At 39.8% G+C, this 27,908-nt stretch overlaps 1 protein-coding gene across 1 annotated transcript; it reads left to right on the top strand.

Annotated features, from left to right (window-relative positions):
- nusap1 (nucleolar and spindle associated protein 1) lies at positions 1–23,238 on the top strand. Its single transcript, XM_072275380.1, has 13 exons — positions 1–106; positions 209–277; positions 4,722–4,895; positions 4,987–5,173; positions 9,835–9,963; positions 11,297–11,409; positions 15,803–15,868; positions 17,054–17,208; positions 17,489–17,676; positions 18,249–18,353; positions 20,729–20,828; positions 21,335–21,439; positions 23,030–23,238. The coding sequence occupies exons 1-12, from the start codon at positions 32–34 to the stop codon at positions 21,420–21,422; spliced, it is 1,449 nt and encodes a 482-aa protein (XP_072131481.1). The 5' UTR covers positions 1–31; the 3' UTR covers positions 21,423–21,439; positions 23,030–23,238.
- Positions 23,239–27,908: the final 4,670 nt, after the last annotated feature.

Raw genomic sequence — 27,908 nt, 5'->3', positions numbered from 1 at the left:
TGGGCTGACTCGATCCGATAGTCGGGTGGCCATGGAGCTGGACGGACTGAAATACTCGGAGCTGCAGCAGCTCGCCAAAAAGTGCGGCCTGAAGGCGAATCTGAGGGTGAGTGGGACCCGGGCGTCATGGTTTATTTCTATTTCACGTGTCGCGAGGTGAATCGATTCTTTTAAACCCACTAAACATCTTCATCTGTTTTAAACTCAGGCTGACAAGTTATGCAAACTCTTGCAAGAGTATTTCGAAAACCAGGCGACAGTCGACGCTCGTGTGCAGGTATGAGTGTGAAATCCTTTGAACTTTTAACGTGTTTTGTGAGATTCGGGGAAAAATTCAGCTTGTACCATTGCAAAGTGACTGGCGGTGTTGTTGAAGACTGACGGGTGGGCAAGATCTTGCCAGGTTTGAATATAGTAAGTAGAGAGGAGTTGTTCTCATTCGCTGGTCTAAGGAGTTTCAAAGGTCACAATTTTGAACTTACTCGGCAAAAGACAGGATGTGCAGGCAAGCGTTTTGTTATTGTTTAGCGTGTGCATATACTTGAAAGGAGGACTGGTGCATTGGGTCACAATTAGATTTGAAAATGCCCTCAGAAAGAGCAGCGAATGGGTGTAGCTCCCCAAGGAACAAATGTGTTTTAGTAATGCTCCAAAATGCCAAAGATCGTTGGTTATATTTTACTATGCCTCTTTTAACGGGGCGAGAGGGGAGGCACTATCAGTGGGCGGTGTTTAAATCTGACCTGCAAGAGGTCACAATACAGCGAACTGGTTTCAAGGCAAGGTCTCTCTTTTCCTGGTCCTTTCTTGGAGATGAGGATTACAGGGCGTTGTAAATAAATTAATGAGCCACCATCAAGCTGGGTGGGAGCAGATACAGAGGGAGTAAATTTGACAGTGGCGAGTAGTTTTAGTTTTGCACTTCATACTAATTGGAATAATAGCTATAATACCTGGATTTGGAGGGAAAATGTCAATGCTTTGCTAAATTGGTGCATGTATTTCCCCATTTGTTCTGCATCCTTGTGTTTCAATTAAAATGGGATTTAATATACTCAGGCTATCAGTTCAACCTCTTGATGGGCAATCTTTTCATGTGTGCTCCATCAGCTGTAACAATTGTTTATTGTTTCTGCTCATATTTACTAGGAACTTGTGTGGTCTTTGCAGGTTTCTTTTTGCTGTTAGAACTTGCTGCTGCTTAATGTGTAAATTGTGCCACAACTACTGAAGGAGCTTTAGTTGTCAGAGTTGGGGGCAATATAAAACTAGTTAGAATATCTACAGTGTTTTCAGCAACTTCCTTAACAATTTAGAAGACTGATTGAATCAAAGGAATTGCATGGAATAAATAATCAGACTCAGGACCTCCCCAGTTTATGAAAGCCTGGTTTACGGACACCAAATGTGTGAATGAACCACAACAACTGAGGGCTGGACAAGGAGCCCAGCATCCAGAGCACTGAGCAGTATCGCTGCCTCCTTCACTGAGGCAGAGAGGCCAGCTGGTGGCCACTCTGACAGCACAGCTGCTTCTGTGACCCTGTCACAATACTCTGTTTTTCTTCATTTCCAACTCGACAAACAGTTTGGGTTCCAAACAGTACCCTGAGCTGAACCCTGCCATAACCTGGGGGCTGCATGTAACCAAGTTTGCATCAGGTATAAAGATAAACAGCACTGTAACACATGGGCATTTGATTATGATAAATCAAATACTGTATTTTCCCCAGAAAATAATGTATTTCACCTTGGATCAAAGGAAAAAAAATTACTCCCTAAATCAGTGCCACACAACTATGAGGGGCTTAGAAAGACCACTTGAAACCTGAGGGAGTTCACATGAAAAGCTTTTTATTTCAGATGCAGGTTTTTTGTCATTTATGTAATTTCTCAAATCCAAAGTTTATTAACAGCTTAAGTTCTGATTGGATTGTTCAAGACATGGGTTATTGGCAAGGTAATAATGCTTTTATCTAAAATGTTGTTAATTAAGACTGGTACTTGACAGCATGGCTTTTCTAGCAGTTTTTTTTAAGAATCAGCTATCTGAATTTTTGACATAACTTTAATCTCGACTATTCCTTTGCAAATTAGAATGATTGCTTCTTTAATCAAGTTTAGTGGAGGAGTGGTAACATTCCTCCTCACTCTGTCAACACCAGTAAACCTCAAGTGTGTGTGCTTAGCCCATTGCTCTACTTTCTCTGCACATATGACCATGTGGGTAGGCACCACTCAAACACCACCTATAAATTCACCAATGACCCACTGTTGGCAGAATTTCAGTTGGTGTGAAGAAGGCATACAGGTGGAATATTGGCTGGTTGTATGGTGTCCCAACAACAACCTTGTGTTCAATGTCAGTAAGACCAAGGAATTGATTGTGGATTTCAGGAAGGGGCAGTTGGGAGAATGTACACTGGCAGTGGTGCAGTGCTAGCCGGAGCGTGTCCTGCACATCTTTAAGAAAAAAGCTGAAATAAACAAGCTAATTAATTAGGTGCTGCCCAGGGTGATCTGAGTATCTCAGAAACTGTTGATCTCCTGGGATTTTTACACACAACAGACTCTGGAGTTTACAAAGAATGGTGCCAAAAATAAAAACATCCAGTGAGTGGCTGTTCTGTGAGTGAAAACATCTTGTTAAATCCACTCACTGGGTGTTTTTTGTTTTTGGCACTATTCTTTGGAAACTCCAGAGTTTGTTGTGTGTAAAAATGCCAGGAGATCAGCAGTCTCTGAGATACTCGGGTCACCATGGGCAGCACCTAATTAATTAGTTTGTTTATTTTGGCTTTTTTCTTAACCATGTGCTCTGGCTAGCGCTGCACCCTGTACATCAGTCCTCAGTGATGAGTTAGTAAGGTAAAGGATGAGCAGCTTCTGGGCACCAGCACCTCAGAGGATCTATCCAGGGCCAACACATTGATGCAGTCATGAAGAAGGCATGCCAGTAGGAGTTTGAGACTTGAAAATTTCCACAGATGTACCATGGAGAGCATTCTAACTAGTTATATCACTGCTATGGAGATGCTGATACACGGAATTGTAAGATGCTGTATTAATAGTCAGTTTCATCACAGGCACAAGCCCCCCCACCATTCAGGAAATCTTCATCTCCAAAACATCCATCATGAAGAACCCTACCATGCCCTCTTGTAATTACTACCAACAGGAAGGAGGTATAGGAGCCTGAAAGACGAGTTTCTTCCCCTCCGCCTCTGCCACCAGACCCCTGCACAGTCCATGAACACTAGCTTACTGTTCCTCTCTGCACTAGTTATTTTATTGTAACTTGCAGTAAATTAGTATGCTTACCACAAAATAAAATAATTCACAGCAGTGACAACAACTCCAATTCTGATTCCGTGAGGCACTGCTTTAGGAATATCAGGCTTTAGTTTCGCCTGGAGTTTTTTAATTGTCTTGATTTGTCCTGTATATACTGTACTTGTTTTCCAAATGTACATTAAAAACTGACAAGGCCAGCTCGAGTGTTGAGCTACTTTTGAACATCTATAATCTTTCTGATTTGAATGCATTATATAGATTTGTTGTAAATCCAGAACAATGCTCACAAATAGAATGTATCAAAAAAAAGTCATGAAAATGGATGGTTTCTGAATCATTTCATCTATAGGAATAGAGCAGATTCTGTTATTTGGTGTTCAGTTCATGATGTTAAATAACCTTTTCACTACCTCTAGTCATGTGGATAACTTCAGTGTTCTTGTGTCTCTGCTAAACTTGGAAAATCATTACTTAAGTAAATTCTGAAACTTCCCTGTAGTTGCCCAGAGGGAACTTGGCAGACAGGATAATAAGAGTTTATCTTGTTGCAGGTGGCCATAGAAAATGTTCAGTTTAATACAGCAGAGAGAAAAGGTAATTTGATTGAGATCATCTGAAGTTGCTTCTTAACTTGAGTTACATATTTAGATTATTAAGATAAGCAGTCAGGAAAGCAAGATAACAGTGCCAATTGTCATTTTCCAGGTACGTCAAAGGCTTTTATTTTGCTATCAAAAAATATTTTGATCTTTTGTGAAACTTTCTAATTCTGGTATTGTAGACAATGGCAACAGTACCAGAGGCCAAGATTTTATTGATCTAGAGCTGGGAGCCCAAGTTCTATCACCTGTAGAAATATCAAATATGATTGAATATATTTATGCTTATTGATCTTAAGCTCTGGAATAAACTGCCTTGTCATAAAAATTCACTTTGTTCATTTTGGGGAAGGAAGTTTATCCCTTCATCCTTTTTCGACCAAGTAGGACTTCAGAACTGACTCTTTACTAACCTTTGAAATAGCTGAGCAAGTCCATCAGTCTAGGGCAGTTCTAGCTGGAAGATTAAAGTGAGGCAACCATACAGATTATTATCCCTCAAACAAATGTTTTGAAAGTAGTGAAAAACCTGTCTGTATTACAACAGCATAAAATTTGAGAACTGTTTATGGGAGAGGATCAGAGAAAAGACTGGTAGCAGAGTTACACACTGGAAAAGCAGCCACCACCTGGCCTCACTGATTTGATGAGTGACTGCAGTAGCAGGCAAATTCATCCTATCAGCCTCAAATATCACTGAGTATTCACTGATGAGTGACTATATGTGACCCTTGGCTTTAGGGACAAGAATATGAAACAAGCATTTGATTTTTTTTTAATTTGAAATTTATTGGCTTTTGTACAGACTTTGTTCCCACTTGTTTCCAGGCTTCAGAAGATGATAAATGTAGTAGAACAATTTTAAAAGAAGGGGATGACATTTATGTGACTAAACGACGGGGCAAGGGAAGGCTGTCAAATAAAAGCAAGGGAAAGCAGAAAGAAAATCAGAGTGAACCTGGAAATCAACAGGCAACTTCTGAAATTGAACAACCTTCAATGGTAATGATTCAGTTTAATCTATTGTCTAATGTGCAAGTTTACATTGTAATTGTATTCCACAATTTTAAATATTTTATTAAATATTTGGTAGGTGGTCTCACCACTTTCAGAAAATTGTCAGAACTTAGAGGGTTCGGACTCCAAGAGAAAACAAAGAAAACGACATGCACAATTTCAGCTTTCTGCAGACAATGAAAATGAAAGAATTCCTGATGAGAATGTTGCTGCAACTCATTGCAGACATTTACCAACTGAGGAAGCACCTGTCACATCTAAAGGTAGAAATGTGCAATTTTTTTCAACTTTATTACAAGCACTGAAAATAATAGGGACTGAATGGTTTCAAATGCATATTTTGTTAAGTGTGATTAAGACCATAAAACAGGAGCAGAATTAGGCCATCTTGCCCATTGGGTATGGTCTGCCATTTGAGCTATTATTCCTCTGAACTCTACTTGCTTGCCTTCACCCAGTAACCCTTAACACCCTAACTACTCTACTCGCTTTACACTTATAACTGTGTAGCGAAGCACAGCTCCAGTGCTGTATTCATGTTTGCTGATGACACCACTGTCATAGGCTGAATCAAAAGTGGTGATGAACCAGCATACAGGAGGGAGATCAAGTGGTGTAATAATAACAACAACCTCGCACTCAGTGTCGGTAGGATCAAGGAACAGATCATAGACTTCAGGAGAAGGAATCCAGAGGTCCATGAGCCAGGCTTCATCGGAGGATTAGGGGTTGGAGAGTGTTAGCAACATTGAATTCCTGGGTATTACTATTCCCAAGGACCTGTCCTGGACAAAGCACGTAGGTGCAATTACAAAGAAAGTGCAGCAGCACCTCTACTTCCTTAGGAGTTTGTGTATAGCATGACAGCTTAAAACTTTGACAAACTTCTACAGATGTGTGGTGGAGAGTATATTGACTGGCTGCATCAGAGCCTGGTATGGAAACACCAATGCCTGTGAACAGAAAATCCTGCAAAAAGTAGTGGATTGAACCCAGTACGTCAGGGGCAAGACATCCCCACCATTGAGCACTTCTACATGAAAGGCTGTGGTAGAAAAGCAGAATCCATCATCAGGGATCCCTGCCACCCAGATCATACTCTCTCCTCGCTGTTGCCGTCAGGTGGAAGGTTCAAGAACAGTTGTTGCCCCTCAGCCATCAAGCCCATCAGAATAAAAGGGGATAACTACACTCAACTTGGCCATTGTTGAAATGTTCCCACAAGTAATATTCTCACTTTCAATGACTTTTTATCTCATGTTGTCATTATTTATTGTTTTTTAAATTTTTATTTGCATAGTTTGTTGTCTTCTGCACTCTGGTTGATCTTTCACTAATCCTGTTAGTTACTATTCTATAGATTACTGAATATGTCTGCAGGAAGATGAATCTCAAATTTGTATATGGTGCAATATGTATTTTGATAATAAAATGTTCTTTGAATTTGCTAATCAAGAACCTATCAAACTCTAATTATATCCAGCAATGTGGCCTCCACAGCTATCTAAGGCAATAAATTCTACAGATTCACCATTGACTAACTAAAGAAATTCATTCTCACCTCTGTTCAAATGGGCCGTCCTTGTATTCTGAGGCCATGTCCTCTGGTTCTAGACTGCGCACTATTGGAAATATCATGTCCACTCTACCTTGGCCTTTCAATATTCAATATGTTTCAATGAGATCTCCCCTTACTCTTCTAAGCTCCAGTGACCCAGAACCATCAAATGCTCCTCATATATTAACCCTTTCATTCCTGGGATCTTTCTTGTGAACCTCCTCTGAACCCTCTCCAAAGTTACTCACAATACTCTTAAGTGCAGTCTGACCAATGCCTTACAAAACCTCAGCATTGCACTCTTGATTTTATATTCTAGTCCTCTCAAAATGAATGCTATCACTGCCTTTGCCTTCATTACTGTCAATACAACCTACATGTTAACTTTTAGGGAACACTGCACGAGGACTCCCAAGTTCCTTTGCAGCTTCAATTTCTAAATTTACTTGTTTAGAAAAAGTCTTCATCTTTATTCCTTCTACCAAACTACATGATCATACACTTTCCTACACTGTATTCCATTCTCCTAATCTGTCCAAGTCCTTCAGGAGATTCCCTGCTTCCACAAAACTACCTGCTCCTCCATAATCTTTGTTTCATCTGCAAACTTAGCAATTCTGTCATCCAAATCATTGACATATGACTTTTTTTAAAAAAAGTGGAACATCACAAAGGCCTCTTTGTCTCCTGCCAGTCTTCTGTCCATGCTAGGATGTCTGCCTATGGGTTCTTACCTTGTTTAGCAGCCTTATCTTGTCAAAGGCCTTCCAGTATATCCAAGTAAACAACATTCATTAACAGGTAGTTTGCCAATCCTCTTCTGTCTTATTTTAGAAAGAAACATTTGCACATGACTTTATCAAGCAGAAACAAAAGAATTTTATGTAACTATTTGAACCTTACAACTGTTAACTAATTTGGCAATATATTCCCTCATTTTTTTTAGGATACTAACTCAAAACTTACCAAAGTTACCCAAATTCTATCTTTATTTTGTACCACTAGTCAGTCATTGTTGGATCAGAGCCCCAGGGTGAGACCTTTTTCAGGATTTGAATACAAAAACACAGGAGAAAGCAATGAGCAGATGTGAGCCACACTCCTGATCACATCTGCTTCAACTCTTGTTTTTCACATGGTTCTCAATTCTCTGATGTTTCAGAAGTGTATCTACTCCTTTTTAAGTACCTCTAATGTAGCCTCCAAATTCTCTGGGGTAGTGAATTTCGGAGATTGCTCAAAGAAATTCCTATGGACTTAAGTTTTAAGTAATCATCTACTACATCCCATTGTTGGAGATTCTTCCACTAGTGGAAACTTCTCAACATATAGCCCTCTATTTTTGAGCTCCATGTACCTATCCAGGAGTCTCTTAAAAGACCCTATGTGTCCGTCTCCACCACTGTTGCTGGCAGCTCGTTCCACACACTCACCACTCTCTGGGTATTACTTTTTTTTTTTGTTGTTTTTTTTTTAAACGACAACTTACCCCTGACATCTCCTCTGTACCTCTGGATGATAATGTAACCTGGCTCAGAAATTTTGCAGATGACACAAGATTGGGGACATAGTGGTAAGCGAGGAAGGCTATCAAAGGTTGTGGGATTTGGACCCAGCAAGAGAAGTAGGCTGAAAAGTGGCAATGGTATTGTACTTTGGGAGGACAAGCCACAATAAATGACAGGACACTGGGGAGGTTGAACAGCAGGATCTGGGAGTATAGATTAATTACTCTTTCAAAGTGGCATCACAGATAGATGGGGGCATAAAGAGAATCCTCTGGCAGATTGACCTTCATAAATCAAAGTACTAAGTACAGGAGTTGGAATGTTATGTTGAGGGTGGAGTGAGTGTGAAACATCCTGCCAGAGGAAGTGGTGGATACAAGTTCAATTTCAACAGTTAAGAGAAGTTTGGATAACTACATGGATAAGGAGTATGAAGGGCTATGGTGGGGTGGGTTGATGGGACTAGGCAAAGTAACAGTTTAGCATGGACTAGATGGGCCAAAGCTAATGTCTAACCCAATTTACTACCTCATCCTGACTGCCAAGCAACTTAAACCTTCTTGACCAACCTCCTACACGGGTCTTTGTCAGAGGTCTTGCTAAAGTCCATGTAGGCAACATCCACTGACTTTCCTTCATCGAGTTTCTTGGTAATCTCCACAAAAAAAAAACACAGCACTCTAGGATTGTGCGTGGTTGGTCATCCTAACCAAAGCCATGTTGACCTTCCTTAAACAGGCCCTTAGAATACTTACCAATAATTTACCTACTACTGATGTCAGACTTATTGGCCTATAATTTCCCTGTTTACTCTTAGGACCTTTCTTGAACAACAAAACAAAAAGGGCCAAGACCCTTCAGCAGGATAGGAGAAAAAAAGGATGAGTAGAGTCCAAAGGTGGGGGGGGGGGGTAGAAGAGGGGAGGGACTATAGCCTTGCAGCAGATTTCCAATGCATCATTCTCTGTAAAATCTACAGGTTTCTACTACCAAGCAGATCTTTATCTCCCCACTCCCAACTTTCTGCAGGGGTCACTTCCTCCATTCCTCTGATTCCCTTGCCCATTCATCATTCCCCACTAATCTCCTTCCAGCCATTTTTCCCTGCAATTGACAGAAATGCACCTGCCCATTTACCTCCACCCTTACTTCCTTTCAGGCCCCCAAACAGTCCTTTCAGGTACATCAACGCTGCACCTGTGAACCTGTCGGGCTCGTCTATTATTTCTGGCACTCCTGATGCAGTCTTCTCTACAGTGATGAGACCCAATGTAAATTGGGGGACCACTTTGTCAAGCACTTCGTCTCCATCTGCCAAAAGCAGAATTTCCCAGCGGCCAATTTTAATTCCTAGTCCCATTCCCATTCTAATATCCTCTTTTTCCACACTGAGGCTACTCTCAGGAGTAGGAGTAATGCCTCATTCTGTATAGCTAGCCTCCAACCTGATGGCATAAACGTTGATCTCTCCTTCCGGTATTTTGTTTTTACCTCGCCCCTTCCCTCTTTTTCTGTTCCCCACTCTTGTCTCTTGCCTCTTTTCACCTGGTTCCCCTTCTTCCCTTTCTTCCATGGTCCACTCTTCTCTCCTATCAGATTCCTTCCTCTCCAGCCCTTTATCTTTCCCACCCACCTGACCAACTGGTCCTCCTTCCCCTCACCTTCTTATTCTGTCATCTTCCCACCATCCCCCTCCCCCACTTCCGCTCCTGAAGAAGTGTCTCGGCCCAAACTTTGATTGTTTATTCATTTCCATTGATGCTGTGTGGCCTGCTGATTTCCTCTAGCATTTTGTGTGTATCACAGCACACTTAGTGTTTGAACAAGCTTTTATCAGTTGATTTTGTTTCTACTTTAGGGACTGCTGTTCAATCAAAGACTCTTGGTCTAGCTAGCAAAATTCCATCATACAGAGGAGCAGCTAAGAGAAGCGGATTAAAGACTCCCATCACTGGTAGAAGAACTGGAATGAAACATGCTACTCCTGGTAAGAAATTATTTGTGTTTGCTTATAAAACAGTTTAGTGTACAGAAATTGTAGATTGAATTGGCAGTGTTTTTGGTGCTTCGCAGTACTAATATACTAGATGATTCCATTAGTACAGTCAAGAATTCGTAGCTTGCAAGAATGATTAACACTAATTATAAGATACCTTATGATGGAAGTGCTGAGAATGGCCACTGATGGGGAAGGATCAAAATAATCTTGCAGTTTCCAGCACTGGCACTTCTATCTTTATAGCATTGTCATATGCCTTTTTTGAGGTCCATACATGCAATGGTCTGTCAGTAATGAATTAGTATTAGTTGAAATGGTAGACATTCTTCCCATCACTTTTAGTGAAGTGGTTTGAGTTAGTGGTGGAGAGGAGGTCACTAAACAAACTTCTATCATTTCTGGACAATCAGGCACATCTTCTCCATGACCTACTAAATAGGCAGTGGAGCACTCTTTGGAACAGCCTCATTCAGCTCTGCTGTCACAAGGATTGTTACAGAAAATCTTTCCTACCAGATGCAATAAGCATATACAACAGTTCATCTGTGCGGCAGGAAAACACACAATAGTTTCCGTTTTATTATTTCATACATTATTGTACATTAAATTATTGTGTATATTATTATTCTGTACTTTAATATATTATTATTGCTTAGTGTGTTTTTTAAATGCTGCTGTAATGAAATAAATTCCCACTTAGGGTCAATAAAGTACATTATTATTAGTATTATCATTGGTGTTATTAATAATGGAAAAATTGCCGAGTAGAGTGGAGGAATTTCTTTCATAGAGAAAGAAAGGAGATAATTAGCCAAAGAATGCCATCTAACAGATGTTAGAGACATTCTTTGAATGCATAAAAATTCTACAAAGGAAGTGGGCCAGAAATTGGCAAACATGAACTGTAATTCATGTCTGTCAAAAACAGATTATTAATTGATTAAAATATACCCTTCGAGTCGTGTCACTCAGCAACCCCCTCCCCCAATTTAACCATAGCCTAATTACCGGACAATTTACAATGAACAATTAACCTATTAACTGGTATGAGTTTGGCTTAAGGAGACTGATAGAAAAGGTAAAATATCTGCCAAAAAGTGGGAGAAGGATCTTGAGATAAGAAACGTATTCACATTTGCCAAAAAGACCATTATGTTTACCAAGCAGTACATTCTTTTAAATGCTAACAGTATTTTTGCATCTTTGTTTTGATATTGGAGTAGTATAATTTTGAACTGGTATTCATTGGAATTAATATCCACATATTAACATTGTTTGGAATTCTGAGATTCTAATGTGCTGTGGTATTTGGAATTCCTAGACTGGAGAAAGATTCATGAAGCAAATTTCAACAAAATGGAGTCAATTGACTCGTATATTGAACGGAAACGGAAACATCTTGAAGTTTTTAGTAATTCTATCAAACAAGTGAAGGTAAGCATAATAAACCATACACAGCGGTGTGTAGTACATGTAGATAAGGTTCATTATATTGTCAAAGTATTCATGTACAATCCAACTCTGATATTCGTTTTCTCCAGATAGCCATGAAATACAGAAAAAACATGGTGGTTGTTGAAAGAAAAGACATCAACTCTTCCACCCCTCCCCCATAAGATAAAGAAAAGAAACTTGAAACACCCTCCCTCACAGAGAGGGGGGGGGGGGGAAACTGTCAACAATAGCATCAAGTCCCCAACCCCCTCGCTTGCAGAAAAGAACAGTGACAATAGCATCAAAACCCTGGACCCCTCTCTCACACCCAAAAGCTAACAGATTGTCCACACAGAAAAACAAGAAGAAAATCGGGCCCCAAATCCCCCATCCTCTCCCTCTCACTAAAACTAGCATATTGGCTGCTGAAAGAAGACTAATATAAAGTACAGCCCAATAATCACAAACCTCAGAATGTCAAAAATATCTTCCTGTTAGCATTTGAGGAGAGCCAATCCTTCTGGCACTCATGATAAAATTTTAGGTTTTAATTCTTTGCAGAAGGGATTAATAGCAATAATTTATGATTATGAAATTACAGCCAGATATATCTGATAAAATTAAAAATGGATGGGAAAGGGAACTTCAACTTTCCCTACCTACAGAGAAATGGGATAAAATTTTTCATTTAGTTAGTACTACTTCTATATGTGCTAAACATACTTTAATACAATTTGAAGTAGTACATAGAGCTCATATGTCCAAAGATAAATTAGCTCATTTTTATTCCCATATAAACCCTACTTGCGATAGATGTCATTCTGAAGTGGCTTCTTTAACTCATATGTTTTGGTCTTGTCCTCTTTTGGAAAAATATTGGAAAGACATTTTTGATATTATTTCAACAGTTCTGTGCTTTGATTTTAAAACCCCATCCTATTACAGCAGTCTTTGGATTGCCAACGGTAGAACATAGATCTTTGTCTTCAGCCTGTCGAATGATAGCTTTTGTTACTTTAATGGTGAGAAGATCTATTTTGTTGAACTGGAAGGAAACGAATCCTCCAACTACATTCCAATGGTTTTCTCAAACCATATTAAGTTTAAATTTAGAAAAAAATTAGAAGTGATATTTTTGACCCTTCGGTTAAATTTGAAGAAACTTGGAAACCTTTTATGCAACATTTTCACATGATGTAATCTGACCTTTCTGAATTTTTTTTTCTAAACTTTTAAATTATATGATGAGAGGAGCAGAGTTAACGACATTATTGAACGTGTCCGATACAAGCTGTTGGTCTAGCCCTGTTCTGTTTTTTTTCCTTGGGGGAGTTTTCTTTTTCTTTTGGGGGTTTTTGTGTTTTATTTTTTTTAATGTTTAATCTCATTGAGTTTGGAAGTCTTTTATATCTGTTACTTAAAATTTATTTTATATAAGCTGATGAACATTTTTCCAATCTCTTTGTACCAACTTTATTATTGAGTTTATAATTTTGAAAAATTAATAAAAAGATTTAAAAAGAAAAGAAGCATTTGAGGAGAGCGGCTGAACAAACTCAATCATTCCATGAAGAGTGATCGCCATGCTGGGTTCAAACACAGCCAACTGGGCTACCGATTGTCATCACCCCCATGAGATCAATCACAGATGACCACCACCACCCGCCTACACCTCACTGCTTCAAAATGGAGTCATTCATGACCCCACACCCCAGCTCTGGTCTTTTCCACAAGTCAGCTCGTGTTCTCGGTGCTATTCGGGACCTCGTCTCTGGTCTTCTCCACGGGGCAGTTCTCTGGACGCAACAGAGTGCTAGATAGACAATGGGTGCAGGAGTAGGCCATTCAGCCCTTCAAGCCAGCACTGCCATTCACTGTGATCATGGCTGATCATCCACAATCAGTACCCTTTTCCTGCCTTATCCCCATATCCCCTCACTCTGCTATCTTTAAGAGCTCTATCTAACTCTTTTTTTTGAAAGAATCCTCCACTGCCTTCTGAGGCAGAGCATTCCACAGAACCACAACCCTCTGTGAATTCCATCGAATTCCAAATGCTATGTCTCAAGCTCCAATCTTTAACACAATCAAGACAAAAAGAACCAGAAGAAGATGTAGAGAAAATGAAATAATTGCAGAGATTGGCTACCTGGAAGATGTCGCCTGAGGATTTGTTATTCACTGGCACCATCTTGACTGGAAGTTTATCTTTCTACAAGCTCTCATGGGGGTAATTTCTCTCCTTTTATGTAGTCTATTTTCTTATCAGTGCAATCAGTTGAACCTCTAGCAACCATTCATGCTCCACTAAATTGTGGATACAGTTCCATATAGTCATCAATGCCAATCATGGCATGTAGGATTACTCTCTTGGAATATTAGGGCTAATATTAGTATCAGGTGCTTGGGCATTCAAGTCAGTGGAGTCATCACTGATTGCCACAAAGAAATTACCTTATCTAAATGGCTGAATCACAAGAGAAAATCTGAAGATGCGGAAGCGTGTAGAGCAGGGGGCTAAGCACACATCCCTGTGGTGCTCCTGTGCTGATTGGAGATGTTTTTGCCAATCTGAACTGATCACAACACCATTCAGTCAGCCAATCTATCTCGCTCCTGTGTGCCTCCCGGCTGGCATAGCCTTCTCATCCAGAAGAGAAAATCTGCAGGTGGTGGAAGTCCAAAGCAACACCCAAAACGCTGGGGGCACTCAGCAGGCCCGGCAGCATCCATGGTAAGGAGTAAACAGTTGATATTTCAGGCTGAGATCTCCATCAGGACTAGAAAGGAAAATGAGTTGGAGTAAGAAGGTGGGGAGAAGGGAGGAAGAAGTAAAGGTTGCAGGTGAAAGGAGAAACTGGGGGAGGGGTGAAATAAAGAGCTAGGAAGTTGGTGAAAGTTGAAGGGCTGGAGAAGGGGGAATCTGACAGAGGTTAGAAGGCCATGGAAGAAAGGGAAGTGAGCGGAGCACATGGGAAGTGATGGCAGGTAAGATGGGAGAGAGGAATGGTGAAGGAGAGGGGTGCAATTACTGGAAGCTTGAGAAATCAATGTTTATGCCTTCAGATTGGAGGCTGCTCGGGTGGAATCTAAGGTGTAGCATCGATTTCTCGAACTTCTGGTAATTGCAACCATCTCCCCCCTCCCCCATTCCTATTTCCCCCTCTCTCCTTACCTGCCCATCACCTCCCTCTGGTGCTCCTCTCCCATTCCTTCATTCCATGGCCTTCTATCCTCTCCTATCAGATTACCCCTTCTCCTGCCCAATTGACTTCCCAGCTCTTTACTTCACCCCTCCCTCATCCTGGTTTCACCACCACATTCTCACTAACTTCTCATCCCCTTTTTCCCTGTCCAGATGGTCTCAGCCCAAAACCTCAACTATTTACTTTTTTTTTTTTTCTTTTTTCCATAGAAGCTTCCTGGCCTGCTGAGTTCCTCCAGCATTTTGAGTGTATTACTTGAAAAGTGGTAGTTAATTGAATTTGATTAGGATACTTTGGTCAGATACTCTACAGGTACACCCTACGTAAGACCATAAAATGTAATCGAGCAAAAACAGCAAGATCTGATAAATCATACCAGTGATCAGAAGAACTTCAAATGTGATCCAATCGCTAAAGGACTCTTTAATGAAACTGATCTTTAAGGACAAAAAATTAATTCAGAATTTTCACACGCATAAGTTGGCAATGTACTATCTCAGCAAAACTTTAAAAATTGTGCCTTTTAGAACTTCTAAGTTCTCCAATACAAACCACTCCTTAGGCTTTCTTTCTTGAACTTCTCACAAGCTCTCAATATTTTTTAAAAAAACTTTTTTGAAGTATTTATTATGTTATTTAGCATTACATTTGCAGAGACATTTAAGATTCCTATAGGGCCTATGATGCCACATTTCAAGAGTGTTGATTAATTTCTGTTTTGTTGCTCTTTAACCAAAGTTTCTGAGCATGCTTTATTCTAATTCACTTAATTATGATCAATTCTGCAGACAATTTTGTTTGGAATGTTGATTTAGTGTTGTGTGGGTGGCAGTATGGTGTGGGGGTGTAATTTCTGATCCCTTTGCTCCCAATGCTGATTTTACATTTATGCCTGTATGTAAATAACAATCCACTGTCTTTTAATATTAACTAATCCATAGTTTTTAACATTTGAACCACATCCCCTCACCAGACAAGACAAGGCAGAGCAATTGGATAACTTTGAGATCACATTCAATTCCATATTGGAAGTTTCTTTCAAGATCTAATAAATTCAAAAATGATTCAACTAACATGAAAATAGTGTAAATTCTATAGTAATTTCTATAGTGTAAATTCTTTAGTAACCCAGTTTAAAACTAGCCTTGTAACTTAAGTATTTGACCAAGCTTATTTAATGATTGTAGATGTTGGCTGAAAGTTCCATTCATCACAAAACATCTGAAACACAGCGTCCAGGGAACAATGTGAAGGTAAGTACAGCAATGAAGAAATAACATTGCAAAGTTTGTCACTGAGATGGAACTTATTGGTGATAGTGGAAGAGCTGAAATGCCTAGGCACTTTTTAATTGAGGATTGAAATCTATGATACAGCTGATGCTCCCTATGGTGGCATCTAATTTATTAAACACATGAAACTGATTTAGACATTTATTTATGGGATGTGCCTCCCTTGCAGGATGTCCATTTATTTTTCATCTGTAATTCACTTTTTTTTTTTTTTTTTTTTTTTTTAAGTGAGCATCTGCAATTTGTTGGTTGAAGATATTCCAACCGTGTGGTTTGGGCAGAGTGCTTCAAAATTTGGACTTGATAATATATTTCCAAGACAGGACCATGTGTGCAAGTTAAAAGGAAATTTGCAGATGGTGGTGTTCATGTGAGCATGCTACTTGGCTGCCTTGTAGGGGTTGTGGATTTGGGAAGCATACAGTACTCTGTACATTGAGATATAACACTTTGAGGGTTGCATTTGCTACCCCTTTTGATTCTGCATCCCTAATGCACTGAAACTCACCCTGGTGGCTGCAATTTTATCCTATCATCTGACTGCACGCCATCTTTGCGTTTTTTTTTTTTTTTCCCCCCCCCCCCCCCCCCCCCCCCCCCATCCATCCCTTCACTCCAGTTCCCACTACCCTGCCAAATTAGGTCAAACCCTCCCCAGGAGCTCTAACAAACCTGTCCACGAGAATATTGGTTTACTCTCGAGCTCGGGTATAATGGGATATTGTTGTGGGGAATTTAATGTTCTTGAATGTTGAACATGGGTGGTTAAATTGTCTGGAGAAGGTTATTGCTTGGTAGTTTTGTGGTGTAAATGGTTTTTTTTTTTTGTCACTTATCAACTTAAATGTTCTTTCGGTCTTGCATTATTTTGAGTATGAATAGATTTGAGCATACTCAAGTCCCTGACCCTCCAGATCTTGTGATGAAAGAAAGTTATTAATGGAGCAGATTAAATAAGGCTCAATGACAGTATAGTAATGTGATGAATATGTTTGCCACTATCTTGTTCTATCCTGCAGTCTCCAGAAGCTGACAGATAGGACTAAATCTGCTGTTAATCAAAAATCACATCAAAAGCTACTTTTCTGGCTTTTTGATTTAATTGTATGAATTTGACATTTTCTATTCTCTCTCTCTTTGCTTTAGAAATCACTGAATGGACCTCAGAAGAGCTTGGCTTTGATTAGCCCACTGCAACACACAAAAAATAATAAATTATCCACGCCCGCCAACCAAGCTAAGCTGCCACGAACCTCTGTCTTCAAACCATCTGTGCACTCTGTTTCCAAAATGAATGTTCGGTAATGGCTTTTGCCACATTTGTTAGCAATATCCAGATAAAACCTTCCTATCAATTCTTTGTCCCCTTTTAACTCCATTTTCTATGTGCCTTTCTTTGAATATTGTACAAATTTAATATATAAATATTGTAATTTTTAAGGAATAAAAATGAAGTTGGTTGTAGAGGTATATTTTAATGTGTTGTGCTTATTCATAACTTCAGTTTTATGTTTTAGTTCATTTCATTCTTTGACATTTTTCACCTGTGTTAAATAAGTAATTATACTTTATGCTGTTCAGCTTTACAGAATGTACCAAAAATACTGAGAAAAAGCACACTGCAATGAAAACTCCATCCAGAATGTCACCATACACAGAACCATCCAGTGATCTTGACACTGAAGAGGTGAAAATAAACATGGTTTCACAACCGAAGAAACTAAAGGACCAGAAAGATGCCAGCTGTACAGAACATACTCAGAGTAAAGGTGCTGTTGTATCCCTTTTTGATTGTTTTCATGTGCATGCCACATCTCAACATGTTAAATATTTGGCACTTGGGGCTAAATTAGGTTTTTTTAAAAATCAAAAATTTTTAATAATTACAAGTTGGGTTCCCATTATCCAACATCAATGTAGAGTGAAGATCCATTTTAACCATGTTCATTGTCTGAAGTAGTCTTGCTCAGTTTCTATGTAAATAGTCAAATACACAGTGTACCGAAGGAAGGTCTGGCTTGAGAGGTAAGAAATTAGATATTGCCCATGTTCAGGTAGCCTACCAATCACTTTTATCAGTCTTGAAAAGGAGAAATAACCATTGTACATTCCTTATCGGAAGCACTAATTTCAGAGGAGGCCAAATCTGTGACTGCAAACATATTCCATTTGTAGCAAACAACGGAATTCGGTATTGTAGATGCTGGGGCTTTTTCTTTTAATTAGAGATTTCTGTTTGTAGAATATATCAATAAGCACTTTCAATAAAATGAGCCACTGGGCACCAAAGGATAATGGTGTACTAATTAACTTGTTTTCGGGTTGTGTTTCTTGTTTTCAGTGGTTACTCCATTCAAGTTTTCTAGCAATGCCACTCCTGGAACCGGTAAAAAGTTCGACCTGCAAGCCAGCTTGTCTCGGCCTCTTGGGTACAAGCCACACAAAGGTTGGTATACATTGGTTCAAGTGAGCTTTTGGGAAGATTATATGCGAGTAAAAGTATTGTGGAACTTTTGGTTTAGGATTCCAAGATCTTGCAACATAGGGCACCACTTGTACTTATTATCAATGATCTCCAAAGCAATTCATTCAGTGCTATTATTCATATAGGTCATGTTGTATGACATGGGCGATCATGGTCTTTCATTTGGCTCTAATATGACCATGATTGTTCTTGGCTTGGCAAATGTTTCTACACAAGTGGTTTGCCATTGGCACCTTCAGGGCAGTGTCTTTACAAGAGGGGTGATGCCAGCCATTACTAATACTTTTCAGAAATTGTCTGCCTGGTGTCAGTGGTTGCATAACCAGAACTTGAGTTGCACCAGCTGCTCACACAACCATCCACCACCTACTCCCATGGCTTCACATGACCCTGATGAGGCGGCTAAGCTGATTTTACACCTTGCCCAAGGGTGACCTGCAGGCTAGCGGAGGGAAGGAGTGCCTTACACCTCCTTTGGTAGAGATACATCTCAACCCTACCCATTCATGCAGTACTTTTTTTCTAAATTATTCACTTACTTTAATTTGAAAAGTTATAATTAATTTCACTTCCACTAAAGAATGGTTCTACAAGGCACTAGGGCCTGTGTACTCCCCCTGCCCTGCCTCCTCCAGCCAACTCCATAACTTTTCTGATGGATGTTGGGGTTTGGACAACAGTGTGTGTGGTAGCAATTCTCTCGAAAGGTCTAAGGGCCAGCTCTTCGAGCCACACCGCCCAGTAACACCCAATTTAACCCTAGCCTAATCACAGGACAATTTACAATGGCCAATTAACCTACTAACCAGTATGTCTTTGGACTGTGGGAGGAAACTGGAGCTTGTGGAGGAAACCTATGCATTTCACAGGAAGACTTATTATAGATAACATTGGAATTGAACACCAAATTCTGATGCTCCAAACTGTAATAGCATTGTGCTAATGGATATGCTACAATGGCTCTGAGCTGACAATGTTCCCAACCAGGTTCAAGCATACTTACAATCAATGTCTGAGAGTTAAGCACAGCTATGGGCCGACAGCTGCATGGTTTGAGAAATTAAACTCCAATATCCATTAATATTTTTTCTGGAACAGTGTTGCTAATCCATGTTTGTAACTGACATTTGTTTCAGATCATAAATGGTGCCTTCATGGTAGAGTATCAACATGATGTTGCTCAACAGTAAAACACAGAAATGGGTCCTTTGGACCATCTTATCATGGAGTAATTATCTTAATGCTAAAGGACATAGCTATACTAAATGTATGTGAAGGATGACTGATGGTACTCAACAATGTCCAAGAGATGAGTATTTTCAGTTCAGAACACTAAATTCTATATGGACTGTTTAGAAGTCACTTTTATTATGGAAACAAGTGTAATCTATTATTGTTGTATTCAGAAGTGACTAAGCAGATCATATAGACCCTGGCTTTCATGAAGCCAATATGTAACAGATCCAGCAGCTTCAATTAAAATATTAAAAGTATATTGGTAACATTGCCATCTACTCTATTAAATCGACATTTCACTGGGTATGGTCTGTTTGCAAAAAAACAAACCTAACCGCTAATGAGTTTCTTCTAATCTTCAATATGGTAAGAAACATGTTTTAACAGAATGTTTAGTTTATCAGTGTGCTTAATAAACATCTGGAAGGAATGTAGGATGGCTTGAACAAGAAATCTGAGGAGTCAAAACTAGTGAGATATGACAGTATTTTGTTAGTGCCTAGTATTTACAATTTGTTTTCAGGTTTGACAACAATAGACCTCACTTGGAGTATTACGAGCAGTTTTGGGTTCCATATCTAAGAAAGGATGTGCTGGTATTGGAGAGGGTTGAGAGGAGGTTTATGAGAATGAAAGGGTTAATTTGAGGGTGCTGGGTCTGGACTCTAGCTTAGAGGAATGAGCAATGATCTTATTGAAATCTCTCAAATATTGGAGAGGTTGTTCCCTATAATGGGAGAGTTTAGGATCAAAGGGCATAGCCTCAAAATAGAAGGGGGTCCCTTTGGAACAGAGTTGAAGAGGAATCTGGAAGTCAAAAGAGCCAAAGACCGATGGATCTGGAGTTCGTTGCCATGAATGGTTGTGGAGGGCAGGTCATTGAAAGCAGAGTTTGGTCATATCATGGTCAGGGTGTCAAAGGTTACATGGAGAAGGCAGGATAATGGGGTTGAGACGGATAATGAATCGGTCCTGATGGAATGGTGGAGCAGACCTGATGGGCTGAATGACCTAATTCCACTCCTAGGTCTGATAGTCTTATGATTTGAAAAGTTCCAAATTTCTGATCACTTTTACCCAATGTCTCTTTTTGTGTTTAGGAAAATTAAGACCCTGGGAGGACACCAGAGTAGCTGAAAATAAGTTACAGAATACAACGTTCTCTGCTCAGAATTATAAACAGCCAAAATTGCAGACAAGGTAAGGTTTCACTCCATTACATTTGTAAGCCACTAATCATTGCCTGAGTGACACAGATGTCTAGTTTTAGAATATGATAACTATTTTAGTGATTCTTGGGATGTGAACTTACTGGTATGCATTTTAAAGCATTGCTACCTTGTGTCTTTGCTGTCCTAGTGGTTAAGGTAAACCTAATGTGTAAGATTTTGACCCGGTAGAGATGAAGGACAAGACATTTAACCTCCATGGCAGTGATTTTAAGAAAGGAGAATGGGGAAATTGTTTGGGGTGCAATTGATCCTTCACTTAATTTTTCTCTTTAACCCTGAGGTTCTGAAAGAAAGATATCTCTTTTCTGGCTTTGTGGCCTGAATGACTAATTTTGCTAGAGTATACTGTATAATCTGACATCTGTCCTGAATTTTGCTTACTCTTGCATCAGTGTTAGCTGATGTGGAAGTCTCAACCTTACATTCAGGAAGCATCATCATTGCTGGGAGAATTTACCCTCTATTCCATTACAGGGAAAATCGACGGGAGAAGTTGGTGGAAAAGAGGAAGGAGATAAAGAACCACATGATGGGAGCAAGGCGAGGCTTGGTCATGGAGTGAAGGAAATCAACCCATTGGTTGGTTTATACTAATACTTCCCTGTTTTTTTTTATCAATGTGGTCATCAACCTTTTCGTTAAAAAGAACTTTTGTTTTCCCTTGTGTGTAGCACTGTATGCTTCAGCCTTTGGTTGATGTGATTTCAGTTTTGAATCTGTATGTATTTTGCTGTTGGGCACTTCTCACAGAAATGAATATCAATGTTTGAACTCCTGGATTTCAAATCTTGTTTTTATCTTCTGTATCCAGAACTTAGATTTACATTATTGGTTGGGAAAGTAAAAGTGCCCCATTATGCGTAGAAGCTGACTTCCCTTCAGGAGTTCCATTAGATATGTTTTAGCATCTTTCCAGCATTAAAATCTCTCATCCGCTTAGTTTTACATTTGTTAATTGTTGTTCAGAGATCTGATGTCTTGTCTGCTCATTTTGTCTAGTTGTAGTTTAGTGCCACTGATGTTTACTGTCCTACATTTTCTACTCCAGGTTTTCAGCACTGGGGTTTATTCCACCCTAATCAGTTGGAAGTAGAATGTGCTCAATTATATTTAAAGTCTGGATCATTTCTAACAAAATCCTAAGATCTGGGCTCAAATAAAACCCCACTAAGAAAAGGCAGGACCATACAAGCTGAATTATGCATTGTAGCTCTTTGCCAATCTATCCTGGTAGATAGCAATTAAATGTACTAACTGTTGATTGATCTTTCTGATTGTCAAAGCCAAAAAGTTTTTTAAAGTACGGAAACTGCTTCCCTGAAAGGAACTAGCTAAACAGGTGATGGTACTTTGTACATTACTACTTCAGTCCTTTCACTGTGTTTAGTACTCAGCTAGGGGAAAAATATATTGATAGCTACAGTCTGAAATGAGAGCAGAAAATGTTGGACAGTCTAAGACAGTGCTTCTCTCAAAGGAGGATCAAGCAATTTAGTAGTGCTTCTTTCGGTTAATGTTCTATGAAAAGCTCAACAGTGTAAACTCTCAAAGAATGAGATGGCAGAGATGTAATGTGGCATACATGGTGGCTTCAGGAAGACAAACTGAGAGAAGTGATAATAGAGAAATACTGCTACCTTGTTCTTTAGCAATGATACTTGCCTCTTAAGAAATCTATCCTCTGTTATTGCAGTAGTATTTTTGTATGGATAAAATGAATATTGGTAAAATAAAACATTCTGTATTTGATTGTGAAGGCTGGATACCTACCAATCCCATTGCCTTATTTATTTAAAAAAAAAAAAAAAAAAAAAAAAAAAAAATCCTATTTGTATTCCTGTTAATGTTATGACATTCTACATAGTATTTCAGCTATGTTGGCAAAGATATTTTGATATGGGGGGGGGGTAAAAAAGGAGATAATGGAACAGATAGCCAATAAGGTGGGTTTTAAGCAGCCCTTGTCCCAACTGCTATTAAGTTTTTAACTTGTCTCCCCTCTAGCTAAGTATCTTTCTTGCCCATCATTTGTAAATGATGTCCCTTTGTCATTTAGCTGTCTGCTACTGGCAAGTGCTTCCTATTTACCTTGCCTAAATGTAATCAAAGTTCAATTTATTATTGAAGTACATGTGTCACAATATACAACCAAAATTCATTTTCTTGCAGGCATTCACAGTGGAACAAATAAGTGCAATGGAATTGATGGAAAAACTACACACAAAGACTGAAAAACAATGAAGAAAAGACAAACTGTACAATTCTGTTAGCTTTCTCAACAATTTTTGTTCCAGAATTAGCAACATTGGCTTCTACTCTCTAATCATAATTAAAATCTTTCCCTGGAACTCTTTGTCAAGGGCCTTACTAGAACTTTTCAGAATGCAAAAACACAAGGAATGACTTCATGCTTGCTTCACTGTTTAATGTGATCACAGCTGCAACAATATTGATCTCCATGCTACCTTTGTTTTTGCAAAATACAATCCTTCTGAAGAATTAATCAGGTCTAGCAACTTCTGTGAGGAAAGGAATTGTCAATATTTCTGGTCAAAACCCTGGTTGGTATGACAGGATCCAGCACCTTTTGAAGTAGGAAATTATGGAGACCTGCTGTTGGATGTGGGAAAAACCAAATGCAGTATGTCTGAATTGTCAGACTTCTGTCAATGCTTCATTTCACTTGTATGTTTATATCTGCCTTTGGATAGTTATTAGTCCATACTGAACTAATATTCTGCCTAGTATAGACCTCTATACCCTTCCCATGCACATACTTATTGAAACATCTCTTAAATGTTGAAATTGAATCCATATTCACCACTTATGCTGGCAGCTTGTTCCACACAGAATGGCACACTCACCAGCCTGAGTGAAGAAATTTGCCCTCATGTCCCCCTTAAACATTTCACCTTTCACCCTTAGCTTCTGACCTCTACTTGCATTTGCCTTGTCTATACCCCTGAGTTTTGAACACATCTATAAAATCTTCCCCTTATTCACCTACGCTCCAGGTAATAAGGTCCTAACCTATTCAAGCTTTCCCTGTAATTTTCCCTCTACTGTTTCAATTTTATTGATGTCTTTCCAGTAGATATGGGACCAGCACTGCACACAATAATCCAGATCTAGTCTCACCAATGTAACTTTCAATCCTGTACCCAATGCTCTGATATATGAAGGCCAATGTGCCAGGAGCTCTCTTTGTGACCCTATATATCTCTGATGCCACTTTCATGGAATTATGGATCTATTCCCAGATCTCTCTGTTTTGACTCAGTGCCCTGCCATTCACTGTACAAGTCTTCCTCCTAAAGTGCAACACCTCACATTTGTCTGCAATAAATTCTACATTTCATTTTTCTATCTAGTCCAGATCCTGCTGCAAGCTTTAATCGTGTACTTCACTATCCACTACATCAGGTGACATCTCAAATTTGCTGATCCAATTTACCACATTATCGTCCAGATCATTGCTTATAGATGACAAACAACAATGGACTCAACATCAATCCCCGTGGCATTCTACAGTTGCAAGCCTCCAAGACTAGTTGGACACAACCTACCACACATGTTGACTAACTCTAGAGAGGTAACCATCTACTACCGCTCCCTGGCTTCTTCCATGAAGCCAATGTCAAATCCAATTAACCACCTCAGCCTGAATGCCAAGCAACTAAACTTTCATCAACTTTCCTGGTCACCTGGAAAAACTATGATTGGTTAGACACAACCTACCACACATTGAGCCATGTTGACTAACTCTAACCAAAAACATATTTCCAGTCCTGTTGCATACCACACAATAACTTTCCCACTATTAAAGTCAGGCTCACAGGCTTACAATTTCCTACCTTGTTCTTGGGAACTTTCATGAACAACGGAATAACATTGGCTTTTTCCTGATCCTCTGGCATCTCACCATGGCAAAGACAGTTTAAATTCCATATGCTAGGGCCCCTGCAATTTCTGTACTAGCCTCCCACAGGGTCTAAGGAGATACCTGGTCGAGCCCCAAGGAGTTATCTGCCCTACTTTGCCTCATGATATCAAGAACAACCTCCTCTAATCCATATACAATCCATGACCTCACAGCTGTCTTACCTCAGTTCTATAGCCTCTGTGTATGTGTCAGAGAAACTTACCATTGCCAATCAGACTTAAAGACACAGACCCCTGGTGTTCAGTTTAATTACTTTATTACATGATCACGGAGATCCCACTAAGAGACCCCGCTAAAGTGAGCACAAGCATGGTCTTTTGTACCTTGAAGTACACGCATTTCAGCAGTTTTCAGAGGTGAAGAGTTCCTTATTGACAGGATTCCAGATGCTTCCATACATTATGCAAAATTAGACATGGGTCCTCACATACACGATCAGCCCCCATTAATTATTAGCCAAGCCCTTATTTCTGTAGCCTTGAAGTCTGAAGGACTGTCCCCCATTAATTATAAGAAGCCAAGCTGTTAATCATATAGCCTGGAAAGCCAATGGTCTCTCCCCACATTGATTATTTTGAAAAAACAAGTCATTAGTCATGTAGCCTTGAGGGCTAATGGTTCCCCCTTACCCACAACATCTGTGTGTTATCAGTTCTTTGTTTCTAACAGGACTTGTTGCTAATTAGTATGAGGAGACAGACCCCATCTACTTCTTACCCTGTTATTCTCATAATTTTGTTAACCATTAATTCTCAAGCTCAACTTTCTTCCACAATCCCCTCCTTTTTGATCATCAGATCAACTTTATTCCTCTTCATCTTCTGGATAAGGGGCTTCATAACCTGGAGGCAGAGACTGCATATCTAAACAAGTGTCTTCATCATATTTAGGATCAAAGGATTCTAACTTCATCTTTGGAAACGTCTCTGTGGATCTATGCCAAGGCAGGGATACCAGGGCACAAGTAAAGCTAAAGATTGCTACTACCACTCATATCAATACCAGTAACAATCTATAATGCACCACCATTGTACACCACCCGCCTAAGAGATTCCCAAAAGTCCACCACCCCCTGGAAGGATTATAGTTCTAGAATTCTCCTACCTTACATATTTGTTTAGCACTCTTCTGAATATAGTCCACCGGATGGGTTATATTCTTGGACTCGCATACAGGTACAACATTCCTGTCCTATGATAGCACAGGTTCCACCTTTCTCAGCTAGTATGAAGTCCAGAGCCATTCTATTTTGCAGGGCTAATGGATACTACCTCAGCAGTTTGTTCCTTAATCTGCTGCTGAGTTTCCTCCAGGGCCAAAGCGATATCATTGGCCAAGGGTTGAGGGCCACTCATGTATTCCTGAGCTGCTCTGCCTGCCCCGAGCACAGGAAACATCATCATCCCAAAGCTCTCAGTCTCAGTAATAGCTCTTTCCATCCCGATGCTAGGATGCAAGTTTAAGAATTTTAGAATCTGCATGAAGGGAACCACATAGGCCGGTTAACAGGTCCCTACCGAGTTTCAGGGCAGCCAGGGATAGGCGCGGTAGCCGCAGACAAAGTAAGTACCCTTATGGGGAATCCTATTGAAAATGGCCTCTGTGTGTCATATTTACAAAAAAATGAGTGGCATTTTCACTTCGATTTCAATGGGCAAAACCTCCCTCAGGTGTATTGTTTGCAGTCTTTCTCCTAAAGAATAAGAGGCTACAAATGGGTCGCTGAAGTCAAGGGTTTGTAGACAGCGGCTAATACCAACAGACCTCAGTTTCCCTGACCCCAAGAGGGAGCTACACTTTACACACAATTCTCCCAAAGGGGAACAGCTCAATATTAGAAACAGGAGAAGTGGGGCACATTATACTGAGGTTGATAGGCATCCCCTTAAAGATCTCCAAACTATATCCTTCCTGTGTCCATTTTTCCTTATGTTTTGTCATCGCTCCTTCCCAATTACCCGCTTCCCACTTGTAAGTGGTTCCGTTCTGTTGGAAGATCCATTGGAGCACTTCGTTCTCCTTGAGGGGAACAGGCCGGAAATGGATATCACCCCCACCCCCACCCCTTGCTGTGCTGAGGGATGTGAGTACGTATCCAGCAAGCGAAGCTGGAGTGCACAGCAAATTCATAACTAAGAGATAAAAATGTATTATATATTCAGAGGCCTATGCCTGAAAGAGTCCAAGCAATAATATAATGGGTGACTTCAATCTACATGTAGATTGGGTGAACCAAATTGGTAAAGGTGCTGAGGAAGAGGATTTTTTGGAATGTATGCGGGATGGTTTTTTGAACCAACATGTTGAGGAACCGACCAGAGAGCAGGCTATTCTGGACTGGGTTTTGAGCAATGAGGAAGGGTTAATTAGCAATCTTGTCGTGAGAGGCCCCTTGGGTAAGAGTGACCATAATATGGTGGAATTCTTCATTAAGATGGAGAGTGACATAGTTAATTCAGAAACAAAGGTTCTGAACTTAAAGAGGGGTAACTTTGAAGGTATGGGACGTGAATTAGCTAAGATAGACTGGCAAATGACACTTAAAGGATTGACGGTGGATATGCAATGGCAAGCATTTAAAGGTTGCATGGATGAACTGCAACAAATGTTCATCCCGGTTTGGCAAAAGAATAAATCAAGGAAGGTAGTGCACCCGTGGCTGACATGAGAAATTAGGGATAGTATCAATTCCTAAGAAGCAGCATACAAATTAGCCAGAGAAAGTGGCTCACCTGAGGACTGGGAGAAATTCAGAGTTCAGCAGAGGAGGACAAAGGGCTTAATTAGGAAGGGGAAAAAAGATCATGAGAGAAAATTGGCAGGCAACATAAAAATGGACTGTAAAAGCTTTTATAGATATGTAAAAAGGAAAAGACTGGTAAAGACAAATGTAGGTCCCCTGCAGACAGAAACAGGTGAATTGATTATGGGGAGCAAGGACATGGCAGACCAATTGAATAATTACTTTGGTTCTGTCTTCACTAAGGAGGACATAAATAATCTTCCAGAAATAGTAGGGGACAGAGGGTCCAGTGAGATGGAGGAACTGAGCGAAATACATGTTAGTAGGGAAGTGGTGATGGTAAATTGAAGGGATTGAAGGCA

This window comes from Mobula birostris, chromosome 1 (assembly GCF_030028105.1).
Source record: "Mobula birostris isolate sMobBir1 chromosome 1, sMobBir1.hap1, whole genome shotgun sequence".
In the NCBI taxonomy this organism is placed as follows: domain Eukaryota; kingdom Metazoa; phylum Chordata; class Chondrichthyes; order Myliobatiformes; family Myliobatidae; genus Mobula; species Mobula birostris.
This window is presented reverse-complemented; position numbering and strand designations above follow the sequence as displayed.